The sequence below is a fragment of the Sorex araneus genome, chromosome 9, assembly GCF_027595985.1.
Source record: "Sorex araneus isolate mSorAra2 chromosome 9, mSorAra2.pri, whole genome shotgun sequence".
NCBI classification, from domain to species: Eukaryota; Metazoa; Chordata; class Mammalia; order Eulipotyphla; family Soricidae; genus Sorex; species Sorex araneus.
The window spans coordinates 11,337,452-11,361,335 of NC_073310.1; the positions used below are offsets into that span (position 1 = coordinate 11,337,452).

The 23,884-nt window shown below is 51.3% G+C and overlaps 1 protein-coding gene across 1 annotated transcript; it reads right to left on the bottom strand.

The window, feature by feature from the left end:
* Positions 1 to 4,808: 4,808 nt before the first annotated feature.
* LOC101544192 (2'-5'-oligoadenylate synthase-like protein 2) lies at positions 4,809 to 18,624 on the bottom strand. Its single transcript, XM_055147104.1, has 6 exons — positions 18,427 to 18,624; positions 12,447 to 12,729; positions 9,530 to 9,708; positions 8,575 to 8,816; positions 7,400 to 7,532; positions 4,809 to 5,285 (listed from the first exon to the last, which is right to left on the bottom strand). The coding sequence occupies exons 1-6, from the start codon at positions 18,622 to 18,624 to the stop codon at positions 4,809 to 4,811; spliced, it is 1,512 nt and encodes a 503-aa protein (XP_055003079.1).
* Between the last annotated feature and the right edge of the window lie 5,260 nt (positions 18,625 to 23,884).

Genomic DNA, 23,884 nt, shown 5'->3' on the forward strand with positions numbered 1-23,884 from the left:
CCAACGATAAGATCTGGCACCGAGGAAGGAACCTTCTAGAAATGGCTTCATTCATCAATGGGGACCTTTTGAGTGTGGAATCCGGGAGAATTTTAGTTTTGGCGATGGTGGGGGAGGGTTATAGTCCGAACAACATGATTCCCCATTGGCTGCTGCTCTCGGTCAACTATTTTGCCTTTTATCTTTCCCTTGTGGGAAGTGGAGCAAAGTCTTAGGATACAAGGTCGCCCTTTTCCCCGTGGAGTCACAGGCCCTCGCTCTGGGCCTTGCTTTTGAGTCTATTATAGGGGAGAAGTGACTCTGGTGGTGCTTCGGGGACTTTATGCTGTGCCAGGATTGAACCAGGGCCCACAGCGTGCCAGGCGAGATCCTCAACCCCTCTCCAGTGGACACTCCAGGGGAGAGTGTGGAGTTGAACTGTGTCATACATGAAACCCTGTCATTAACAGTATTGTGAACAGTAGTGCCTAAATTTTATTATTATTAATTATTATTATTTAGTATTTTTTGAAATTTATTTATTTATTAATTAAATTGAGTTACTGTGAGAACAGTTACAGGGCTTTTAGGATCAAATCTCAGTCATACTATGCTCAAACACCCATTTCTTCACTAGTGCACATGTTCCACCACCAATAATCCCAGCATACACCCCTCCCCCTCCCCCTCTGCCTGTGTGGCAGATGATTAGCACTTTATTCTTTCCTTACTTTGATTACATTCAATTTTCAACAGGAAACTCTCTATCATTATTTGGTGTTTTACCCCCAACAGTCAGACCTGTCAGAATGACATCATTAGATTGTATGTTTTCTATTGTTGGTAACAAAGAGTATATGATGTTGCACGGTTGAGAAGCGGCCGCCCAGATTTGGAATTCTGGTATTAAGTCCAGAGGTATTTCTGCCACCAGCCACTGAATTACAGCTTGGTTTCTGGGGCACTGGGATCATGGCTGTTCAGGAGTGGAGGAGCTGTCCATGGTCGACCGCTCGGGGTCTCATTATGGCAGGAGGCAGGGCTGGTTCTGCCTCCCCCATCGCAAGATTCCCCATGGATCCCGTCCCATCACTGCAAACTCCTACCTCTCTGTCCAACTGATTCTGAATGGTGGCGGTCGCCATTCTGTCACAGGGGGGAAAAGGCCGAGGGACAGAAACCTTTCCTCTCCCAGGGCTGCAAGGGGCCATAGCTTAGTTCAGAGTCGAGGAGTATATCTGCCAGCAGCAGCTGCATTCTGAGATTGGTTTCTGTGCCTCTGGGATAATGGATGCTCAGGAGTGGTGGAGCCATTCCAGAGCATATATTTTGTATATCAGAAAAGGTATACATGTATATCAGATGCAGACGCTCTATCTGGAGCTGTCTAGTCCCGCATACTGGAGCCGTGTTAGTAGAAGCTCAGTGTCGCCAGGGCTCCATCTGGAGAAGGTGTGCAGGCTGTACCTTCCCCGTCTGGCACCCCGGTGTTGTTGGCCTGGTCTGGGGTCCGGAGCGTTCTCTGACCTATGGTGCTGCTGGAATGGCCCGGATTCTTCACTGCTGATTATGGCAAGATGGCGCTGAGGGCGGGGCGAGGGCGTGACTTCCGGCTGCCGGGGCGAATTGGAAATGAGGCTGGTGCCGCCCTGTTCCAGTACGCCTCCGAGGTTTGGAGATGTCCAGTCCCGCATACCGGAGCTGTGTTAGTAGAAGCTCAGTGTTGCCGGGGCTCCATCAGGAGATGGCGAGTAGTGCCTAAATTTTAGAAGTGTGAACATATTGCAGCTGGCCCATTCTCTTGCTACCTCAAGACCTCCAGATGCCAGGTGAAGTGCCTGGAGGAGAATGAGACAGACAAGGCGAAGGCATTCGTACTTTTCCAGTCGAGATGGGGCCCACTGCCAGGAATGAGGCTGTAGTAATTCTCCAGCTCTAGGTGAGTCAAATGAAGCCAGAAAGACTGACTAGACACATGGAACCAAGAAACACAAATAAACGGCTGCTTGGGAATGGCTGGTTCCACCTCTGGACAAACTGACATTAACTTCTGGCCTCATTTAGATTCCTGGATGCAGCTTTGTCTCATGCCAGCCGTTATGGAAGGCTGTGTGTTGTTGGAATGGGGTTCTGACTGGGGCAGCTTGGATCTCTCTTCTTCTGAGGACATTTCTGCCCAGAAGTTCACCCTCCTCTTTTTTCTTTTTTTCTTTTTGGGTCAGACCCAGTGATGCTCAGGGGTTACTCCTGGCTCTGAACTCAGGAATGACACCTGACGGTGCTTCGGGGACCCTATCTGATGCTGGGGATTGAATCCTGGTCGTCTGAGTGCAAGACTAACGCCCTCCCCGCTATATTATCACTCCAGCCCAGGTTTCCCCTCCTCTTACTGGACTACTACACCTTGCTCGTGGGCCTGCTGTCCAGGACTCAACATATGATTGATTAAGGAGAAGTAATGGGTGGATTCCGCTTTAGGTTAAAGACCACTTATTGGTCCAATCTCATTTGGACAGTGGGGCAAAGGTATTGGGATGAACATGGGGGGGTCTATTCCTGGCTCTGTGGTCTTGAGTGATCCCTGATGGTGCATGGGGGAACCCCTTGCACTGCCAGGGGTCAAAGCAGGCATCAAGGCTCCCTAACCGCTATACTATCTCTCTGGGCCTCTTTAGAGGATTTTATTTTATTTTTGTTTTCTTTTTTTTTATTGTAGAAGCCTCTCTTGTCCTTTTCAATGGTGAAGCATTGGAGGCTCTTTGAGGGTTCAAATGAACCCTCAGGGGAATGAGACCCATCATTGTTACTGGTTTTGGCATCTGAATACACCATGGGGAGTTTGTGAGGCTCTCGCATGTGGTCAGGAAACTGTCGGTATCTTGCCAGGCTCTCCCAGAGGGAGAACTAGGCCATAAGATGTCTTCTGAGAGCTTGGTTTTATAGTCTCTGTATGTTGGCCATTGGTGGGATTACATGGCGCCGGGGGCAGTCCATGAGTGTGACCTCTTAGCTACTGGAAGATGGGAAATCTGGGCAGAAGAGGCCCAGTCCCGATCAGAGCAGGCTTGGCAGTCTCAGCTCCAGGGCCCACACACCTGGGTTCCTCTGCCGGTTCCTTCATGCGTGAGGCTCATCTGAACGTGCGGAGAGGGGCCTTGAGCATGGCTGGGACGAATGGAGACGTTACTGAGAATGCTCGAGAAATACTATCATCAACGGGATGATGATGATGATGATGATGATAATGATGATGATGATGATTTCTTTTTTATTGACTCTCTGTGAGATACAGTTACAATGCTTTAATGTTTGAGTTTTGGTCAAACAATGATCAAACACCCATCCTTTTACCAGCGCACATTTTCAACCACTAAAGTACCCAGCATCTGCCCCCATCCATACAAATCTCCTGCCTGTGTGGCAGATAATTTCCACAATACTCTCTCTGTACTTTGATTCCATTCAATATTTTGACACCAGTCTCACCATTATTATTTGGAATTTTCCCATCACCACTCAAACCTTCCAAAGCGGCAACGCTAGACAATTTATTTGGTATTGCTTGTTAGGAGTACCATATGATGTTGTGCAGCCGAGAGAGTGGCCATGCTCTCCTGAAGTTCTAAAACTTTAATAATTAGGGTCTGGAGAGGACTCTGCAGTGAGAGCTGCTTGGTTCCGAGATTCTTTTGTGTCTCTGAATCACAACCGTTATGGGGCTTAAATAGTAGCTGAAAAGTATTTGGTGGGCGTCATCGCAGAGTCCCATCGTGTGGGGGGACAAGAGGGACTGACTCCACTTCCACCTCATGAGACCTGGTATTAGCCACTGCTCCCGCGTACCTGGGCTTTTCACTGGGTTCTGGAAGACGGCGGCAACCGGGACACGTGGGGGACAGGCGCCCTTAGAGGACTTTTAGCAGAGGAGGAGCGCATTCATGCTTATGCTTCAGAAAGACCGTAATCGTCTGGATCAACAGGGGGGTACCTGGGGATGCAGGGTCATAGGCAGCCACCTCTGGGTTCTCCTGGTGTTATGGGGGGGTTGCCAATTCCAAAACTCAGAGGAACAGAGACATTTTTTAAAAAAATATTTATTTTTTTATAGCATCACCATGAGCTACAGTTACAAAGCTTTCATGATTGAGTGTCAGTCATACAAAGATCGAACACCATCCCTCCAAAAGTGCGTATTTTCCACCACCAACTTTCTCAGTCTCCCTCCTGCCACCCCACCCCTCCCCACCCCACCCCACCCCCTGCCTCTTCTATGGCAGACAATTTCCTTCTTCCTCTCTCTCTACTTTTGGGGGAGAAGGCGGCTGGGATAGTAAAGGAACTGGAGATATTCTGAGGCGTTTATTCACCCAAGACTGCATGGGGTCCCAGACCCGAATCATGCAGCCCTGTCAAAGATTCCCCCCCCCCCCAGCCCTTTAAAGGTGTTTGCGCATCCTTCTATCAGAAAGTCAGACAATGAGGTAGTAACAGATATGCAGAGTCAGATAACCGTTTGGTCAGCTTACTGTTTGGAAAACCTAGCTGCACGGCTCATTTCTGCTGTCGGAAATCTGGGAATTTCCTGGGTCTGATCGTAGTGGATCAGTGATTATTTCCACAGTCCATTGTCTCAGGAAATCCCTGACACTGGGCCCAAAGTATATATAAGGGGGACAGTTTTGGTCACAGCGCTTGGGGCGTCCCAGTCACTGGTCACATCCACAGCAGCATCTTGTAAGCGGCTAGTTCTGGATTCTGTTCTAAAGCAAATCCGTGGACAAGCATCACGGTGATCTGAGAGCCAGGTGGTCGCCCTGACGCCTGGGGGACTAGTAATCTTTCCTGAATAGCAGGAAGGTGTCACCGTCTTGAACCTGCAGGTCTGAGAGATTGCTACTATAACGCACTTTGTGGCCGGGGAACGTGAGTATCTGGTCCTCTGCCGGGGGTCCCCCTGCTTCCTCAATCTTCTCCTTCAGGTCGGAGATGAAGTCATCGGGGTAGACGGCATAGGGCTTGCTGTGGCCGCTGCTGTCCTTCACAAAGACCTGGATCTCCCCAGGCTCTGTCACCAGAACTGAGACTGTCACCCTGGCAAAGAGCCCGTAATCTGCCAGCGTCTCGGAGCTGCTGAGTCGTTTCCGCTTTTCTCCGGGCTCCTGGACGGAGAGCCGCTGCTGCCCAGTGAGGTGACACTTCTCCTCAATGCTCTTTTTCATTTTGCCGATGGGTCTGTAGGGGTCCACCATGAGCGTCTGGACCTCCTCACCTTGCACCTCCACTTCCACCTGAACGTCTCTTGCTGCCTGGAAGTGAAGAGCGGGGGAGGGTTATCTGGGTGTCCTGAATAGACTCTTATCTCCGAGGCCTCCTGCTTCGGGGGATCACGGTGTGCTTGACTGCTCACCCCGACATTGGTCAAACGGACCTCAGCCCCCGGGCAGAAATCGGGGCTTCCCTGGCAAAGGAAGCGGAGTCTAACAGGACCCAGGGATGCTCTGACCTCTGACTCCTGCTGGCCAGGGGAATGGCAACAAGCAACATGTCCCAGAAAGCCTCCTCATGGGCCTCTACAGAGTCCCCAGCTGTCATCCAGGGGTCCCATTTGCACCTCCTCCCTCGACTCTTCACTGGGGTGTTGGGAGGTGAATCCCAGAGACATTCACTGTCTTAGCAAAAGTCTGAAACACCCTGAAAACCAGATCAGGTCATGCAATTCAAGGCATTTCCTCGGTCAGGTTACAGTCTTGCTCTCAGAAAGATGGATTAGATCCAGGGAGACTTTTGGTGCATATTCTCCCCTCCCACACCTCACCCCTTGCATAGTCCTGGTATATCAGTCCTGATATATATATATCTCGTCCTGTCGTGTTTATATACTTGTTTTCTAGACCACACCTGACGGTGCCCAGGCTCGATTCCTAGCATTGGTGTGGTGCTGAGGGGACCCCAAGTGTCAGGGATGGAACCAGGAACTCGCATGTGCAGAGCCCGTGCCCCAGCCCTTTGAGCCAGCTCCCTGCACCCCATCCTGACATCAGCAGCCTCCATAGCCTCATGCTCAAAATAGCCCGTCGTGCAGGGTATGGTTGGTCGTTATGCCTTTCCAGTCTCTGTGTGGATCCGGCAATCTTTCAGATGCTTTCACTTTGCTATCAAAGAATGGAATCATTTAAGTAAGTAAAACTAAGTGTGTGAACCCCAGTCCCTTCTACGTTCTGCCTCAGCGATGCAGAGACATAAGTCTGAGCCCAGGATGGAAGAGGGAAGATGCTGGAACACAGAACAGAGACCTGCTTAGATTGTATCCCCTTTCTGACATAGTTCTATTGGCTCGGGGGCTATGTGTGAGTTTTGCTGTATTCGGAACAAAAAATAAAACCACCACCACCACCATGAAGGTGTTGGGGAGGGTTCTTGGCAAGCATTGGAAGACTGTGCCAAGGATCCTGCCTCCAGGTGCTCCCTGGTGCCCTGGACCTTCCAGCCAGCGGGTGACACTTGGGTGGGGGTCCCCCAGGCTGCACAGCTCATCAGCCTTGCCACTGGGACCTTGGACTTCTGCTTCCTCTCCGTCCTCTTACAGAAACAGAAATGTTTCGCCAGGACTTCTCTCCTGTCGTATGTGAGCCTGGCGTTCCTCTGCAGACTGGGAGAGTGATTTCTCGGGGCTGACAGCCTAGAGTCCTTCCTGGGTGCTGTGATGAGTGCAGACAGTATTCTGTGCGTTATGGGGAAGGCTTGGAGTTGGGCGGGGGCTGTGCAGAGGGGATCACCGTCTACCGAGAGACCCTAATTCCTCCTCTACGTGGTGAGGTGTCGCACACAGTAGGGGTTGGTTCTGAGAAAAGCGGGGCACAGTGGCTTTGTCAGTGTTTGAACATCACAGGGCCTTCAACCAATGACAGAGACCCGGGGGCAGAGAGGGCACCACCCAGGCTTTAGGGCACAGTGTATGGGGCCAGTGTGGCACATTTTGGTCTATCACTGACCCAGTTTAGGGACATGTGACCAGGTCAAATCTCATTTCAGCAGCTTTCAAAAACCCCTAAGAAGGAAGATTCCCCCTTACAGCATTCATGTACGTATGTGAGTAAATTATTGTTGCTATTGTTTCTTGGTTTTGGGGTCACGCCTAGAGGTACTTCAGGGCTAATTACTGATTCTGTGATCAGGGTCACTTCTGGCAGGGCGCCTAAGTCCTGGGCACCTAACCAGGCTTGGCCGCATGCCAGGTAGGCAGCTTAAGCCCTGTACTAGCTCTCCAGTCAGTGCAAGTCAATTCTTGGCCCCTCTTCCTCATGAGGCTCCAGAGCACTCCAGAAATTGTCTACCCATTTTACAGAGGAAAACACTGAGGCCCGGAAATCTTTAAAAGAGAAGCGCTGCCCAGGGGTGGACATCTCCAGGGAGCTCATACTTGCACTGGCCACGATTCCACGGTGCTGCAGCAGGCCTGTTGCAGGGTGTAGTCAGCCTCTTTGGCCATCACATCCCATCTCTTTCCTCTCCCCAGATTGTTGGTGGGATCTGCAGGGTCCAAGATCACGGGCCTGGGAGAGAGAAAGGGAAGCAGATTTCCATCACCCTCTGGCCTCTGGCCTCTGCACTCAACCCCCACTCCGGGTGGGAGTCACCACGCAGGACGGGCTCCCTTGGACCTGATGCCTGTCTTGAGAACTGGAGGAGTCATTTAACCTGTCCCTGTCAGTGTGGTGCCTTGACGTTGTGCTATAATAATGGACCCAAACGCCCTCCTTGGACTGGGGGATTCTCAAAGAAATCAGCCTGAGTTCAGAGGGGCAAGACATAAAGTGTCATAGAATGGGATTTGATGATAGCAAATGCCTGGACCCCGCCAGACCTGAAGGTTTGTTTATCTCATATAGTGTTTTCCTTTTTTTGGTGACAAAGCTAAGACATTTCCCTTTGTCTTAAACTTGTGTTGGGTTTTCTTTCACCCACTGTCAGTGGGAAGCTGTGTGACTCAGCCTCCATGGAATTCAACATGGAGATCTATTCAAAACACAGGAATAGAATCATCATATGACCCATTCATGTCTCTTCTTGGCGTCATTCCCACCACACAAAAACATTTATTTTGAAGGATCTATACAAACCTGTGTTTATTGCCACACTTAGCACAGTAGCTGAGATATGGAAACCACCCAAATGCCTCGATACAATACATGGATTGATAAGTTGTGGTATAGAGGAAACGCTATGCAGTTCCAGGAAAGGACAAACTCATGTAATTTGCAGCAACATAGGTGGAACTAGTGAATCTCGTGTTGAGGGAAGTTAGTGATAAGGAAAGGGGGCAGATACAGGATGATGTCTCTCAAGGATGGGACATAAAGATACACAGCAGTCAAGGATCCCCGGAGAGATAACTTGAGTGTGGGAAGGCTGGGGTTGAGAGGAAGGGGGCATTGGCATCCTTGGGTGAGGGGAGGTGGTACGCTGTGACGGCTGCAGTGTTGGGATTCTGTGTGTGCCCCTGACAGCACTGTCAATCACAACATCTCAAGACAAGCATTGGAAACGTGTGGGTTGTTCTGTTCCTTGCATCTCCAAGCAGTCCTGGGAACATACCTTGCTTCCTTCAGCTTTTTTTTGATAAAGATTTTGACAGCTTCATTTTCGAAGTTATAGTACTTGGTCCAGTAGATGCAGATATTACTGTAATCTCGGACAAGCTCCATCACTGCTCTAAAGCCTTGGGCCAGGTCGAAATTCTCACTTTCGTTGGTGCCTGTTTCCCAGGCGTAGATGGTCAGCAGCTCCAAGGCGTATTTTGGAGGAAAGGTGACTTTTGCATGTTTGTGTTTCTGATGCTGGTGAGGAGGAGAGAGAGGGCAGGGGTGCGTTGGGGGAGCTGTGGTAGATTATTACCCAGGGAATTTGATCTCTCCAGACCTCTCTATTTCCAGGTCCCGGTGTCACGTCACCCACCACCCAGCACCTTTGAGGCAGGCCAGGCGGTGTGGGCCTGGCTGAATGCATCCCCTGGGCCCAGGAAGATTTCATAAAGGAGGAAATCAGGCCTGGGAGTCCAGGTTCGTGGCAAATATCTGCCTTCAGTGCCAAGGCGTTGAGTTGTAACCCTGGCGCTGTGTGTGTGTATGTGTGTGTGTGTGTGTGTGTGTGTGTGTGTGTGTGTGGCTCACTCTCAGGCTGGGTTGAGTATCTCTAGGAATTACCCCAGTCCCTGAGCTTAATGTGGGGGTAGCCACTGTTAAACAAACAAATAAACAAGTGGATTCGTGGGGCCAGAAATATAGCTCAGTGGGTAAGGCTCTTGCTTTGCATACGGTCAACGTGGGTTTGATCCCCACATCCCTGAGCCCTGCCAGGAGTGATCCCTGAGCGCAGAGTCAAGAGTAAGCCTTGAGCATAACCAAGTGTGGCCAAAAAATTCGAGGAAAAAAATAGTTACAGATATTCTGCCTCTTTTTTTTTCTCCAGCGAGATCCCCAGCCCAGCCCCTCAGCCTGGACCCTCAGTTTAGTCCCCAGCCTGAACCCCCAGTCTGGCCCCCTGACTGCACCTGCAGGTACCACCAGTGTTTCACCAGCCGCAGGAGGTTCTTGACCTTTATGGGGCGACTTTTCACGAAGTGTTGATGCAAGACCGTGAAGCTGGGAGAGAACTCCCCAGGGTAGCCTTCGCAGGTTATTAAGTTTTCATAGATTTCCTGTGGCAGGTGAGAGTCTGGGGAGGCTTTTCCTGTGAGGAGAGCACCTGGTCAGGAATGCCCACCCTTTGGCGTGAAGACGCGGGGAAAGGACCAGCATCCCACGGTAACCCACAAAACCCTCATTCTTGCTTTATTTTCCCTGACTTATGGCGAAACATTATTTTTGGGTTACTCTCGATCTCTGTGCTTGTGAGATATGCAGAATGACCCTAGGAAATAGGTAAAATTTTGGGGCTGGAGAGATAGCATAGCGGGCAGGACGTTTGCCTTGCACGCGGCTGACATGAGTTCGATTCCCAGCATCCCATATGGTCCCCTGAGCACCGCCAGAAGTAATTCCTGAGTGCAGAGCCAGGAATAACCTCTGAGCACCGCCAGGTGTGACCCAAAAAGAAAAAAAGAGAAATAGGTGAAATTTCATGGAACCCTAAGGAATCACACAGATGTGTCCAAATCGCGCCCAGTATTGTCAGTTTTCTAGGATCCAATCTGATTTTGTGATCCCATTGAGCTGGTTAGTACAGTTGGAGGTGTTTGATTTCTTTCCCAAGGACAATTAGCAGGTTTTGGATCCCAAATCTGGAAAAAGAGAGAGAGAGAGACAGAGACAGAGAGAGATAGTGCTATATAGGCAGGGGTGGGAAGAAAAACTGGGGACATTAGTGGTGGGAAATGTACAGTAATGAAGGGAAAGGTGTTGAAACATTGTATGATCAAAATCCAATGAGGAACTACTTTGTAACTGTGTATCTCACTGTGATTCAATGAAAACAAAGACAGCAACTCAATACCTGAGCAAAAAAACCCACAACACTATTAAATGGAAATCCATGGGCTGCAGCAATAGCTTGAGATTTTATCTGAAGAGAGGAAACACTAGTGGGATGGGGTGTCTGCTCCCTGTGTTCAGAGCTGTGTGATCCACAGGCTAAGCTGGTACTCTTCCCGAGGCCATCCACAGATGGCTGAACAGAGAAGCCATCGTGGAATACTACACAATGGAATACTACTGTGCCATTGGGGGGAAAAGGTGAAATTTTGTCTCTAGGGACAAAATAGATGGAACTTGAGACCATGAAGCGAATGTGAAATAACTATGGAAGTGAGAGCCCATGAGCTAATGGTTTCACTCACATTTGGAATTTAGATGAGTAAACTAAACCGGCAAGAAACAACAAAGCCACCTAGAGATTCAATTTCATTAACTAGAAGGGGAACAGGAGGGAGAAACGGAGGAGCCAAGGGGGTGCTGGTGTGCTGGGAGGGCACTGTCACACAGTCATACCCCAACCCCTAAAAATTCCTCATGCCACAGAGACTGGCAACATCAGAGAGAACAAGAACCCCTAGCGCTGGTGTGGGTGCGGGGAGAAAGAGACTCTCATTCATTGCTGGTGGGGACGTCAGCTGGTCCAGCCTTTCTGGAAAACAATATGGGCATTCCTCAAAACACTAGACAGTGAGCTTCCATATGACCCAGCAACACTGCTCATGAGAATATGCCCCAAGGACCCCAAAACATAGTTACAAAAAGCCATCTGCACTCCTATATTCATTGCAGCACTATACACAATCGACCAGAATCTGGAAACAACCCCAGTGCCCACGAACAGATGAATGGATATAGAAACTCTGGTACCTCTACAGAGTGGAATGCTGCAGCTGTTTGGAAAAAGTGAAGTCATGAAATTTGTTTATATGTGGATGGATGTGGAGAGTATCATGTTGAGTAAAAAGAGTAAGAGGGAGAGGGACAGACAGAGAATGATTGCACTCATTTGTGGGATATTAAAAAAAACATAGTATGAGAATAACACCCAAAGTAGAAACGAGGGCCAGGGAGGCCTGTGTATGAGAGGATGTTTGCCACAAGTGATTGGGGGAATGGCAGCAGTTAGGACAGAGAAGAAACCACAATAGCAATGATAATTTTTTTTTTGCTTTTTGGGTCACACCCAGCGATACTCAGGGGTTATTCCTGGCTTTTCACTCAGGAATTACTCCTGGCAGTGCTTGGGGGACCATATGGGATGCCGGGGATCAAACCCGGGTTGGCCGCGTGCAAGGCAAACGCCCTACCCGCTGTGCTATCGCTCCGGCCCCCTAGCAATGATAATTTGAAACAGGACAAAAACTGGGTGCTGAAAGGATGTAAAGTGATATACATGATAGAAAGAGAAAGAGAGAGAGAGAGAGAGAGAGAGAGAGAGAGAACGAGAGAGTGAGAGAAAACATGTGTCTTCCATAGAGGCAGGCTATCGAAGGAGGGGTGGGAGGGACATGGAAATCATCAGTGGTGAAAATGTACACTGGTGAAGGAACAGGCATTCGTACATTGTAGGACTGAAACCCAATCACGGTCAACTTTGTAATTGAGTATCTCAAGGGAATTCAACTAAAAATACCCTAAAAATCTATCATATGGTCAAACAATGATAAGCCAGCATAAAAGATAAAAGAAAAAAAGAAAGTATTCCCATGTAGTTCTGACTTTTAGGTTCCTCTAAGTGCTGGCTGGTCCTAGGGTTTCCCCAGGGAAGAGCAAGATCACCAAATCTGGTTTAAGTTTCACACTGATGCATGGCCACATCCATTTATGGGGGGATTTCATCTTCAAGGGGTCTTTCCAGACCTATCCTCCTGCACTGAAAAGTGAAGAAACTTTATCTCCCTCTGAACCTGCCGCCAATTTCCGCTCTCCCAGTCCTCCCCGGTGCCAGCTTGCAAGAATGTTCTCCCCCAGCAGCTGACCCCTCGTCCTCTTTACCCAGAACGTCGAAAGCCGGGAGCACGTCCACTTTGATGACATTGCTGTTCTTCGTGGCCTGGACCTGGATGGCCAGGGAGCGGGGGTTCCTGCTCCAGTTGGGAATCACAGAGATGCTGTAGGCCAGGCTCTGGCTGTAGTGATCCACTTTCTTCTTGATGAAGTCGATGATGATCTTGCGGAGGTCTGTCTGGTCTTGGAAGCTGGAGAAACAGCTCAGGAATAGGATCAAGTCCACGTCGGAGGTGTGTTTCAGTGATGTCCCCTTTCCATAGGAGCCACCCTAGGGAGCACATCAATGTGGAGCTTCATTTGTCTTGAGTTCTAATGCTCTGAGACTGGGTGGGAGGGAGGTTGAAGACAGAGACACCCTGGAAGGCTGTTGACTCCCGTCCCCAATGGAGCCTTGGTTGTCCAGTGGACATGATGGCCTTTAATATCAACATGTTCATATAATCACATATTTTTTTGTGGTGGGGGCACACCTGATGATAGTAAATGTTTACTCCTGGTTCTGGACTTAAACATTACTCTTGGTGGTGCTGAAGGGACAAATGGCATGCTGGTATCAAACCCAGGTTGGCTGCATTCAAGACAAGTGTTCTATCTACTGTTATATCTCTCTGGCCACTTACTTCTTTTTTTATTGTTAAAATGTACTCTTTTTTTGGTATGTAATTTTTTAATTTATTTTTTTAATTGAATCACCATGTGGAAAGTTACAAAACTTTCAGGCTTAAGTCCCAGTTACACAATGCTCGAACACCCATCCCTTCGCCATTGCACATATTCCACCACCAAGAACCACAGTAAACCTCCCCCATCCCCCACCCCCTAAAATTTACTCTTGAGAGCCTTTTTAGTCACATCCTTGGGTGCTCAGGGATTATTCCTGGCTCTGAACTCAGGAATCACTCCTAGAAGGGCTCCAGGTACCATATGGGTTGTCCCCATGCAAGGCAAATGCCTTACCTGCTGTGCTATTGCTCCAGCTGATGCTTTCGCCTCTTTACATTGAATAGAAAAATAAATCACTGGGCAGGCTGCTCAAACATATCAATGAGATGCTGAACTTCCGATTCATCCCTGTTCCTAAGCCTTTCCTCAGAGGCCATCAGAGCTACCTGCTTCTGACACACCATCAATTATCCACGCCTGCACCAGGCAGCCTAACACACACCTCAGCCAAACGCCATGCATGACTTTTTGGTTTTAAAAGGATTAAAATAGATTGAGATATGAAAAGCTCAGCTCTACACTCAGACATTCCCCTCGAGTGCTCTGGGCTCCCCGTGGACTGTTACATTGTCCATGCATTCCCACTCGGCATCATGCATTTGACAGCCATCCATGTTCTATGTGTGTGCTGATAACTAAACACATGTTAATCAGGCAAACACTTCCATTGCCATAGAATGTTCTAGGGGGCAGCTCAGGCCCAGACCAATGCATTTTTGTATCTAAGCATCAATGTATATTCTATATTTAAAAATTTTGAAAGGGACTGGAGCAATAGTACAGCGGGTAGGGCATTTGCCTTGCACACGACTGACTTGAGTTCAATCCCTGGTATCCCCTATGGTCCCCCAAGCACCACCAGGGATAATTCCTGAGCGTGGAGCCAGGAGTAATCTCTGAGCATAGCTGGGTGTGACCCAACAAGCTAAAAAAATATTTTTTGGGAAAGAATTAGGGGCAACAAGTAGTGGTAAAGCCAGTGCAGATAGGTGTAGGGGACACTTCCTCCAGACCCTTCTTGGGGGGCCTCCTCACTGTATCTCTGTTGTCCTGTTGCTCATCTATTTGCTCGAGCAAGCACCAGTAATGTCTCCATTGTGAGACTTGTTGCTCCTATTTCTGGCATATCGAATACGCCACGGGTAGCTTGTCAGGCTCTGTGGTGCGGGCGGGATACTCTTGGTAGCTTGCTGGGCTCTCTGAGAGGGCCAAGGAATCAAACCCAGGTGGGCCACATGCAAGGCAAATGTCCTACCCGCTGTGCCATCGCTCAGACCACTTGGGGGGCCTCATCTTCCATAAACAGAGAATTTCCAACGAGGAAATAGACTTTGCCCCAAGGTGTGTGTTTCGTTTTCTGGCATCTTGTCATTGGTGCAGACTATTATTGTCACTAGTGAAACCGGATAGAGAGAAAGCCTTTTCTGTTTCCTCATACTACCTTTATGGCCACGCCACCTTCCCTTGTCGCCACCTTCCCACACCCCACAAACCGGGCATCTATTTTCTACCTATCTCGACTCTCTTGGCATTTGCAGAGTTATATAAATGGATCAGGCAGAATGTTCTTACTGTGACCATTTGACACTGGCTCTTTATTTCCCCTCCTCCGTCCGCATCGTGCGTCTGAAACCTATCCGTGTCCTATGTCTACTGATTAATAAATGTTGATCTTGCAAATTATCAAGCAAATGGTGGATACAAGAGGGAACCCTCATTCCATCTTGTTATTCAAGACTTGGGGTTTGTCTCCAACCCATCTGTTGTTTACTCCTGAGTTCTCAAGAACTTGCTTCTGATGTCTGTGCATTTTAGCTGTAGTTTGAGTGAGTGATAGTGGTTCCAAATCGGTTCCCTCTTGGTTGGCACCAGAAGTTCACATTCTTTTTATCTTTAAATGAGAGATAGATATATAGATAGATAGAGAGAGAGTGTGAGAGAGAGAGAGAGAGAGAGAAGAAAAGTGCCTGCCAAAGAGGCAGGCTGGGAGGTGCAGATGGGGGGTGATGGGAGGGAAACTGGGGACTCTGGTGCTGGTAAATGTTCACTGCTGGAGTGATGGGTGCTGGAACACTGTATGACTGAAACCTAATCATGAACAGCTTTGTGAGGGTCTCTCTCACAGTGATTCAATGAAAAAAATCTTAAAAGAAGAAATTGGGGGGAAGCTGAATTTGGCCAAAAAGTACAAGAAAGTTATGTGGTGCCAGTTCATATCTGCATTTATTTTTCTTTTATTTTTTAAAAATCTCTCCTGTGTTGATTTTCTTCTTTTTATGGTCATTTTTCCCCTCATAACTTCTTTTTTTTGGTTGTTTTATTATTTTTCTTTTTTGGGTCACACCCAAGAATGTACAAGGGGTTACTCCTGGCTCATACACTCAGGAATTACTCCTGGCGGTGCTCAGGGGACCATATGGGGTGCTGGGAATCGAACCCGGGTCAGCTGCATGCAAAGCAAATGCCCTACCCGCTGTGCTACCGCTCCAGCCCGCTGTGTGATTGATCACAGTAGAGTAAGATGTTAATAGTGCTATTGGTGCGCGCGGTCATTTTGTAATTTGGGGAGTATTTCCTATATTTTGGTGCCTAAATGTGGAATTACAAATATCCTGAAGCAAGTTGGAGGCTGACTTACAAGGCCAGAGGGCCTGCTTTGCACGTGGGAGGCCTGGATTCACCCCTTTCACGGTATGCGCCTCCCGCCCCAGCACCAGGGAAGGCCACTCTGGAGCACTTATCTGGGAGCACTACCAGGGCTAGCCCCAAAGCAACAAATAAATAAAATCACAAAGCAGAGCTGAGATACAGCTCAGAGGTAGAGACTGCGAGGTGTTAAGTTTGGTCTCTACCACAGCAAAAAACAAACATTCCCCCCCCCATCCCAACACACAGAAAAAATAAAACAACTAAACAACTCTACAAAGCAGTTTGACCTCAGACTCCTGCGTAATCTTGAACATGTTCATCATGCTCATCAAAAAGAAGCTCTTTTCTTTTTTGATTTGAGATTCTGAAAACAAAGGATAATCTAACGTGGCAGTAAAGGCTGCCATGCCCGTACGGTGCAGAAAGGACCATGCACATGGCCCAAATTACATCCCTGACACTTTATATGGTCCCCCAAGTACCACCAGGAGTGACCCCTGAGCACGGAGCTAGGCTTAAGTCCCGAGTACCTTAGGTGTGGCTCTCTCCAAACAAAGCAAATCGAAACAAAGCAAAAACTACTGTGCAGTGTTGTCTGGAGTTCATGCTTTGCGTGCAGGAGTCCTGGGTTCAATCCTGTAGTCTCCGCAGGCCCATCAGCCCTACCAAGCCCTGAGCTCGCAGCATCCCCCAGCAGTGAGCTGGTCGCAGCCTCTCCCCAAAGCAACGTGTCTGTAGAGCAGGAAGCAGAAGTTGCCCTTTAGCCCTGGACTTCAGCCCTGGGGAGCCCAGCCTAGTACTGCAAGGTTGACTCTTAAAGGAACCGAAGGGCCTCGAGTCTCTGACTTTTCTGCTTCTAAGTTCCGGGTTTGCTAAGAAGACCCCTGACGCTTTGAAAGATTCTTCTAGAAAAAAAAAAACGTTTCTGAGGGATCACCTGGACTGCACCCAGCAGTGCCGGGTAGCCAGAGGGAGGGATTCTCTTTCAATGCAGCCTTTGCCGTACTCAGGGAGAGGCTGGTGGCTCTCGTGCTCAATGGTTTTCATTGCAGCAATAGTCATGCAATTTAGTTTATGGTCAAGACACATTTGATTTAGGCTGCAATACTATACATTCAATTACAGGGCTGGGGAGATAGTACAGGGGCATGCTCCTAACCCAGACCAATCCCGACGCCTCTTGCACTGGGGGTGGGTGGGGCAGGGCAGGTAATTCCCGGCACCTCTATCAAAGCATCTGCTGCCTTGAATGCTTGCATTTAACTTTATGTCCTGGTTGGCTGAAACTTTATGGGATTATTCCCAGGATTTCTGAGCACCACTTGGGTCATGGGCTGCCTGCCCACCTGATCGAATTCTGATTGAGCACTCTTTAAGGGGAAACCAAGCCATAACAGGGTATTGAATTACGTGGTCCATCTCTGAATCCATTTTACTGTGGATTTTGGGGTACCCTCTGACACTACATAATTTCTCTGGTATTCCTATTACAATAATATTATATTACTTATAATATTAAGTTCCTATTATAACTTAATAGGATTCATAATATAAATTTATGATGGTGCAGTTCTTGAAGAAAAATTTAGCAAATAATATTTATGACTGGGGATAAAGTCTGCTTTTTTTTGGGGGGGTGGGGGATACCCTACTTAGGGATTAAAGCTAGGTTCCCGCATGCAAAGCATGGACTCTAGCCTTCCGAGTCTCCTTGGCACGCAAGAAGGTTTTGTTCAACAAGAAACAAGAAACAGAAAGCATGCAGTTGAGAGGCACCTAGAGCTCCTAGTCCATCTGTGTCTCAGAGGTTGGATTCCAAATGACAATCCTTGTCGTTCCATTGCTTTGGAGAGTCACTGTTTAAGAGCACATTCTCCACTTCTTGCCCGCACGCCTGGATGTCTTCCCCAGGGCCCCTCTGAGGGGATGGGCTCCAGCTTCCCTCCCCATCTCAAGCAGAGCTCCCGGCGGCTGAAGACCATCGGAACCTAGCCACAGCCATGCTCAAGGCCCCTCTCCACACGTTCGGACAAGCCTCAGGCATGAAGGTATCGGCAGAGGAACCCAGGTGTGTGTAATTCCATCAACAGCCAACATCCAGAGACTTAAAAGCAAGTTCCTAGAGGTGCGCGGCCACAAAGCGGCCGCACAATATCTTACATCCTACTTCTCCCTCTGGGAGAAACTAGCAAGCTACTGAGAACTTTCTGCCCACATGGGACAGCCTCGCAAGGTCCCCATGGTGTATTCGTATGCTAAAGCCAGTAACAAGCTGGATATCATTCCCCTGACCCGGAAAGAACCTCCAATGCGGCACTGTTGGGAAGGCCAAGTGGAGAGAGGCTTCTAAAATCTCAGGGTTAGGACGAATGGAGAGGTTACTGAGCCTGCTTGAGAAGTCGACAATCCATGGGATTTTGTGATTCGTGATTCGTGATTCCCCGCTTTTGGGACACTTAATCTTTCTCAGTATCCAGGCTGAAGAGGAAAAAGAACCCCAAAGCTGAGAGAGGGAACCACTCCCCTGCCACTGTCCAGGGCACACCATCCCAAAGGAGCAGGTCTGGGATTGGAGCACGGGGTTGTCACTCACCTCCTCCACCTTCAGCACCCGGACCTTTTGGCCTGCCACCAGCTGATCCTGGAAGCAGTGATCCTTTAAGAAAGTGGAACATCGGTGCCAGGCATCCTGCTCTTCTCTCTTCCACTCCCCGTCGGGCTGGAGGCTCTCCTCCACGAAGTCACCGAGGTCCTCTGCCAGAGTGTTGTACAGATCCTGCCGGGGCTCCATCTCCAACCGATGCTCTTGGTATCCGGCCAAACCTTTTAAGTCTCTCCCAGCCCCAGCATGGCAGGAGGCTCCTCCCTCTCCTACACCCTCTCTGACACAGGTGTCAGGAAACTGAAACTGAGCCTGCAGGGCTGCACTTTCCTCTTTCTGTGTTGTTGTCAAGATGCTCTTGCTATTTGATCAAACGTTTCCGTCTCTCCCAGCCCCAGCCTGGCAGGCGGCTCCTCCCTTTCCTACACGTTCTCTGACACAGGTACCAGGAAACTGAAACTCCTCTTCTTCTCTTCTCCTCTCCTCCTCCTCCTCCTCCTTCTCCTCCTCCTTCTCCTCCTCCTCCTCTTTCTCCTTCCCTCCCCTCCCTCTCTCCCTCAACACCCTCCCCCGCTTTTGCTTTTTGGGTCATACTCAGCGATGCACAGGAGTCACCCCTGGCTCTGCACTCAGGAACTACCCCTGGTGGCGCTTGGGGGACCATATGGAATGCTGGGAATTGAACTCGGGTTGGCCGCGTGCAAGGCAGATGCCCTACCCTTCGAGTGACTCCTTGGAGTCTGGGCTCCTGAGGTCTGCGCCACACTCGAGAGGCCCCTCTGAGCTCCCAGCACTTTCCCTCCAGGCCTTGGCTCCAGCAGCTGCCTCTGCCACCGGACCTTGGGCCCAGTGAATTCTGATTCTATGCTTTCTCTCCAGTCTATGTAAAGGAGTTTGCCGAGAGACCCCAATTCTTATTTTTCCAGTTTTTTGGGTCACACCTGGTAATGCTCAGGGGTTACTCCTGGCTCTGCACTCAGGAATTACTCCTGCTGGCACTCAGGGGACCATACGGGATGCCGGGGATCGAACCTGGGTCGGCTGCATGCAAGGCAAACACCCTCCCCACTGTGCTATCACTCAGCCCCAGAAACCGATTTGGATGGATATCGAAACCTGATATTACAGAGTCCAACTTTCTGTTTCTTTTGTTTGGGGGCGACCCCTGGCAGTGCTCAGGGGTTACTAGACTCTACACTCGGGGCCGTAAGCGGTGCTGGGATTGAGCTGAGCTCCACGGCATGCCTGTGCTGTCTCCGTGCTCCCCTGTGCTCCCCTGTGCTGTCCCTCCTGCCCCCGTTCGAGACTTGCGCCCCAGGGAGGGAGGAGCTCTAGGGCCCAAGCTCGGGAGCACCGGGACCCGCATCCCAGATGCCTTCTGGTCCTTCCTTCCGAGCCCAGACCCACTTAGTCGCAGTCCTTGGCCCCGCGTCCGCTTTCTCCCTGGGCAGAGGGACAGAGCTGTGCTCAGGGGGTCCTGCTCTCCCTGAGCCGCAGGACGCGATGGGCCCAGGCAGGTGAATGAACGCCTCGCCCTGGATGATGAGATTCCCCATCGGGAGTGCACGGGCGCTTCCCCGGGCGCTGGGCCAGGTGTGTGCGCTTCTCCTCCCCTCTGCTTTGCCAAGCGGCCTCGATGCCCTGCCAGGGTTGAGCGACACGTGTGTGCAGGTGATTTGCCTAACGTGTATGGGAAGCGAAGATGACTCAAGCATGTGGAGGAGACAGGCCACGGGAGAGGCCACCCCGAGGGTGAACATTTCCGCCGCTTCACGGACTCTGAGCACTGCTGGGGCGGCCCTATCAGATCCAGAGCTGTGGAGAGGCCTGTCGTTGTCAGATTGAACTCCTGGTGGCAGCAGGGGTGACCCGGCCCACTCCGGGGCAGAGGACCCCACAGCCAATCCCACCTACCAGGATCGCCCGGGCCCCATTGCTTCCCGGGCTGCCTCATGATCGGGAGCCGAGCCTGCAGCCGTGCAGTAGTTCCTCTGCACCCCTTTTCCCGGGCACCAGAAGGAGCAAACGGTGACCTTTGTTTTCCTCCCGGTCCCCCTCATCCCCCCTCACCCCCCACTGCCCAACACTCTCCTACCCCCACCACAGAGCACAGCCACAGCAGATAGGCATGAGGGATGGACTTTATTCTCATCACTTATTCTACTCGCCTCAACTTTTTTTTTTTTTTTTGCTTTTTGGGTCACACCCAGCGATGCTCAGGGGTTACTCCTGGCTTTGCACTCAGGAATTACTCCTGGCGGTGCTCAGGGGACCATATGGGATGCCGGGGATCGAACCCGGGTCGGCCGTGTGCAAGGCAAATGCCCTACCCGCTGTGCTATCGCTCCGGCCCCATACTCGCCTCAACTTTATGAGAAGGAGTGGGGAGAGCTCTGGGGGGTGGGCGGTGGTGAGGGATGTGGGTGATGGTGCTGTCAGAGCAGGTGGTGGGGTGAGTCTTAGCCACTCTAGGAAGGAGGGACTCTGACACTTAGGTTCACTTTTGGGGGCGACCGAACACAGTGGATGGAAATGTCTCTTTTTTTTTTTATCCCCTGGAAATGTCTCTTAGGGGTGTATCTGGACTCCAGCATAAAAGAGACGGCGGAGGGCTTGGAATCGGGTCTCCCCCAGAGAAGCGGTTTGCTCAGGCTAGCCTTGGGCGCTTACACCCCCTCTCCTCTGTATTAGGGCTGGGAAGGGAGTCGTATCTCTAGAGATGTCAGGGCGTCCCTCAGCACATCTGCGCTGCACTTTGGCCCCCGAAGGGCCACGGGCGTTGGTCGAGACTGGTCTGGGGCTGGTCCTAAGTATCAACACAGCCTGTGGCTGGGAGGGGCCCCGGGTCTGAGGAGAAGTCTGGTACATGCGTCATCGTGGCTACTTGACGGGAAGCACGGTGATACAGGGGAAACGAGGCTGTTTCTTTTTATGTTCTTTTGGTACTGGCAGGGACACTTGGCACGCCCTGGTCCCTGGCCCAGTGTTCAGGGCACTGAAGTTATGAGTAAGGGAAGGCAGATATTTCTGGGAGTTCCCAGGGGTGCGAGGTGCTGTCGTCCCAGATAAGGAACAGAGTGTATTCAGCGGTCTGGACTTTGTTTCGTCGGTGGGCAGGTGGCAGACCAAACATCAGTTTTCCTGCGGAGTCTGGGAGTGGCAGACGCCAGGCTAGTCGCTGTGCAGTGAAGTTGCAGATGGGGGCTGAGCGTGGCTTTGCTCGCAGGGCAGCTTTCACGGCTGGGCCTGGGGTCACCCTTGAGACCCTGTGTTTTGTCAGTGACTGGGCTACAGGCCCAGGGCTTTTCTTGATTCTACCTTTCCTTGGCACCCCGGTGCTCCCTGTCCCAATGCCCAAGGTCCCTGCCTCGAGCTCCCGACACTGCGAGGTGCTAACGGTCCCGCAGAGAGAATGGTGGATTCGGTGGGCTGGATGTTGTGTCCAGAGGCCCGGTGGCAGGCCCAGCGTTTGGTGTGGTGTTTTTTGGTGACATCTCTGAGTGCCATGGCAGCCACTGTTGTAGGGAGCGCAGTGGGGTGGCAGCAGGTGTGTGTGTGTGTGTGTGTGTGTGTGTGTGTGTGTGTGTGTGTGCTGTTGGCACAGTGGAACTCAGGTGGCAGTGGAGGGCAAGGACCCTGCAGGGAAGGCCCCGAGGTGGTGGCCGGGGTTAGCTGGCCTGATGTTGGGGCTGGAGGCCCGATGGAGTCACCTCTGTTTTCGAGAGGGGTGCCTCAGGCGGGGACCCCAGAGTGTCACCTACCAGCAGCCCTCAGTAAGGGCCGAGAGTTTGATGTCAGGGTAAAATGGAAGCTTGCGGCGTGAACATAATGTCTGGCTGAACGTGGGCCAGTGGGAAGAGGAGTCTGCGGGGGCGGGTCAGCTGGGCTTAAGCGGCCCGTGGAGCCTGAGGGAGACCCCAGGAGGGAGCCTGAGAAGCTGGAGAGATATCCAGGGAGGTCTTCGCAGCATCCTTGGGCACCCGGGGGGGCCAAGCCTCCAGGACTGCTGTTTGGGGGCTGCCACCGAGTAGATGTGTTTTGTGGTGTACGAGACAGGGGTCCACGCACTAAGGGGGGTGGGAGACTCCACTCTCGGAGGGCCTGGAGCCCCGGTATGCAAAGGCCCTCCCCTGCCTCTGTTTCTCTGTTTCGAGAAGCCCCTGAATTGGGCAGAGTGCGGCTCTGCCAGAGTTCAGGGGCTGCAGGCGACAGGGGCGCAGGGTTGTTCCTCACTGACCCTGGCGTCCAAAGGGTGATACTAGGCCTGATGAATGGGCCCCTCTGGCAGCCTCTGGCCCCACTGGCTGGCCAGTGGGCCTGGAGCGTCCTGCTTTTCCCTGAGTTCCTGGGTTGGTGGGGTGATGCCGCTTGCTGGAGGGGCAGCGGGTGGGGAGAGAGACCCACAAGAGAGACAGTGGCCCTGGGTGGCCTTGTTGTCATCACGGGGAGCCCGGCTGATGTGGAGGACGGTGGCGGCCTCCTCCCGGTCCCGACTTTCAGAGCCATATCCCGGGTCAGGGGTGGATGGTAGCTGCAGGGTGTCCCCTTTCCTGCAACGCATTGGGGATGTCTTGCATCTTGGAGTTTGACATGTGCTGGGAGCAGAGGGGCTGGTGCCAGGGTGGGTCCCCGGTCTGTGGTCACAGTCACTTGACCCACAGATGCCTTCCCCTGGGTCTTCTTGGACACGCAAGTGCAGTGGGACTTAGTGGAGGTCAGCGTCTGCCAGCCCATGGGGCAGCCGGGCGCTGGATGTGGGGGGCGCCCTTGGTCTCTGTAGCTCCGGGTGGAACCATAGTGGCTGGAGATGGCACACGTGAGGAGGAAGGGTTCAGTGACAGCAGGGGTTTCCTACGTAGTCTTGGCCCTGAGCTGGTCACTTTTTTCCCTTTCAAACTCCTGGCTCTGGAAAGGAAGGGAGTGGGGCCTTGAGGGCCCCCCCAGAGGCCAGTATGTGCACCCCGATCCTCCGGCTGTTGCTCTCACCTGCCTGTTGACGGGTCCTGGCCTCTGTCGCACTGTGGTTTTTTTTTTTTTTTTGCATTTTGGGTACACCTGGTGATGCACAGGGGTTACTCCTGGCTCTGCACTCAGGAATGACTCCTGGCGGTGCTCGGGGGACCCTATGGGATTCTGGGAATCGAACCTGGGTCGGCCACGTGCAAGGCAAACACCCTACCCGCTGTGCTATGGCTCCAACCCCACCGTGGGGTCTTGAATCCGTTCCCGGGTCCTTTTCCAGATCCTGCGGAGGAAGCTCATCACGGCCTGGGCCCAGGTGTTTCTGGGAGTGGTGAGGAGCTGCCAGGGCACCAGACCGAGCAGCAATTTGCTCAGAGCACTTGCAATGCCGGCCAACACAGGGTCAGGTGCCAGTGGCAGCCAAGGATGGAAGAAAGGGGTGTGGGGGTGTGAGGACTCGCCACCCTCCATAGTCAGCGCCCTGAGA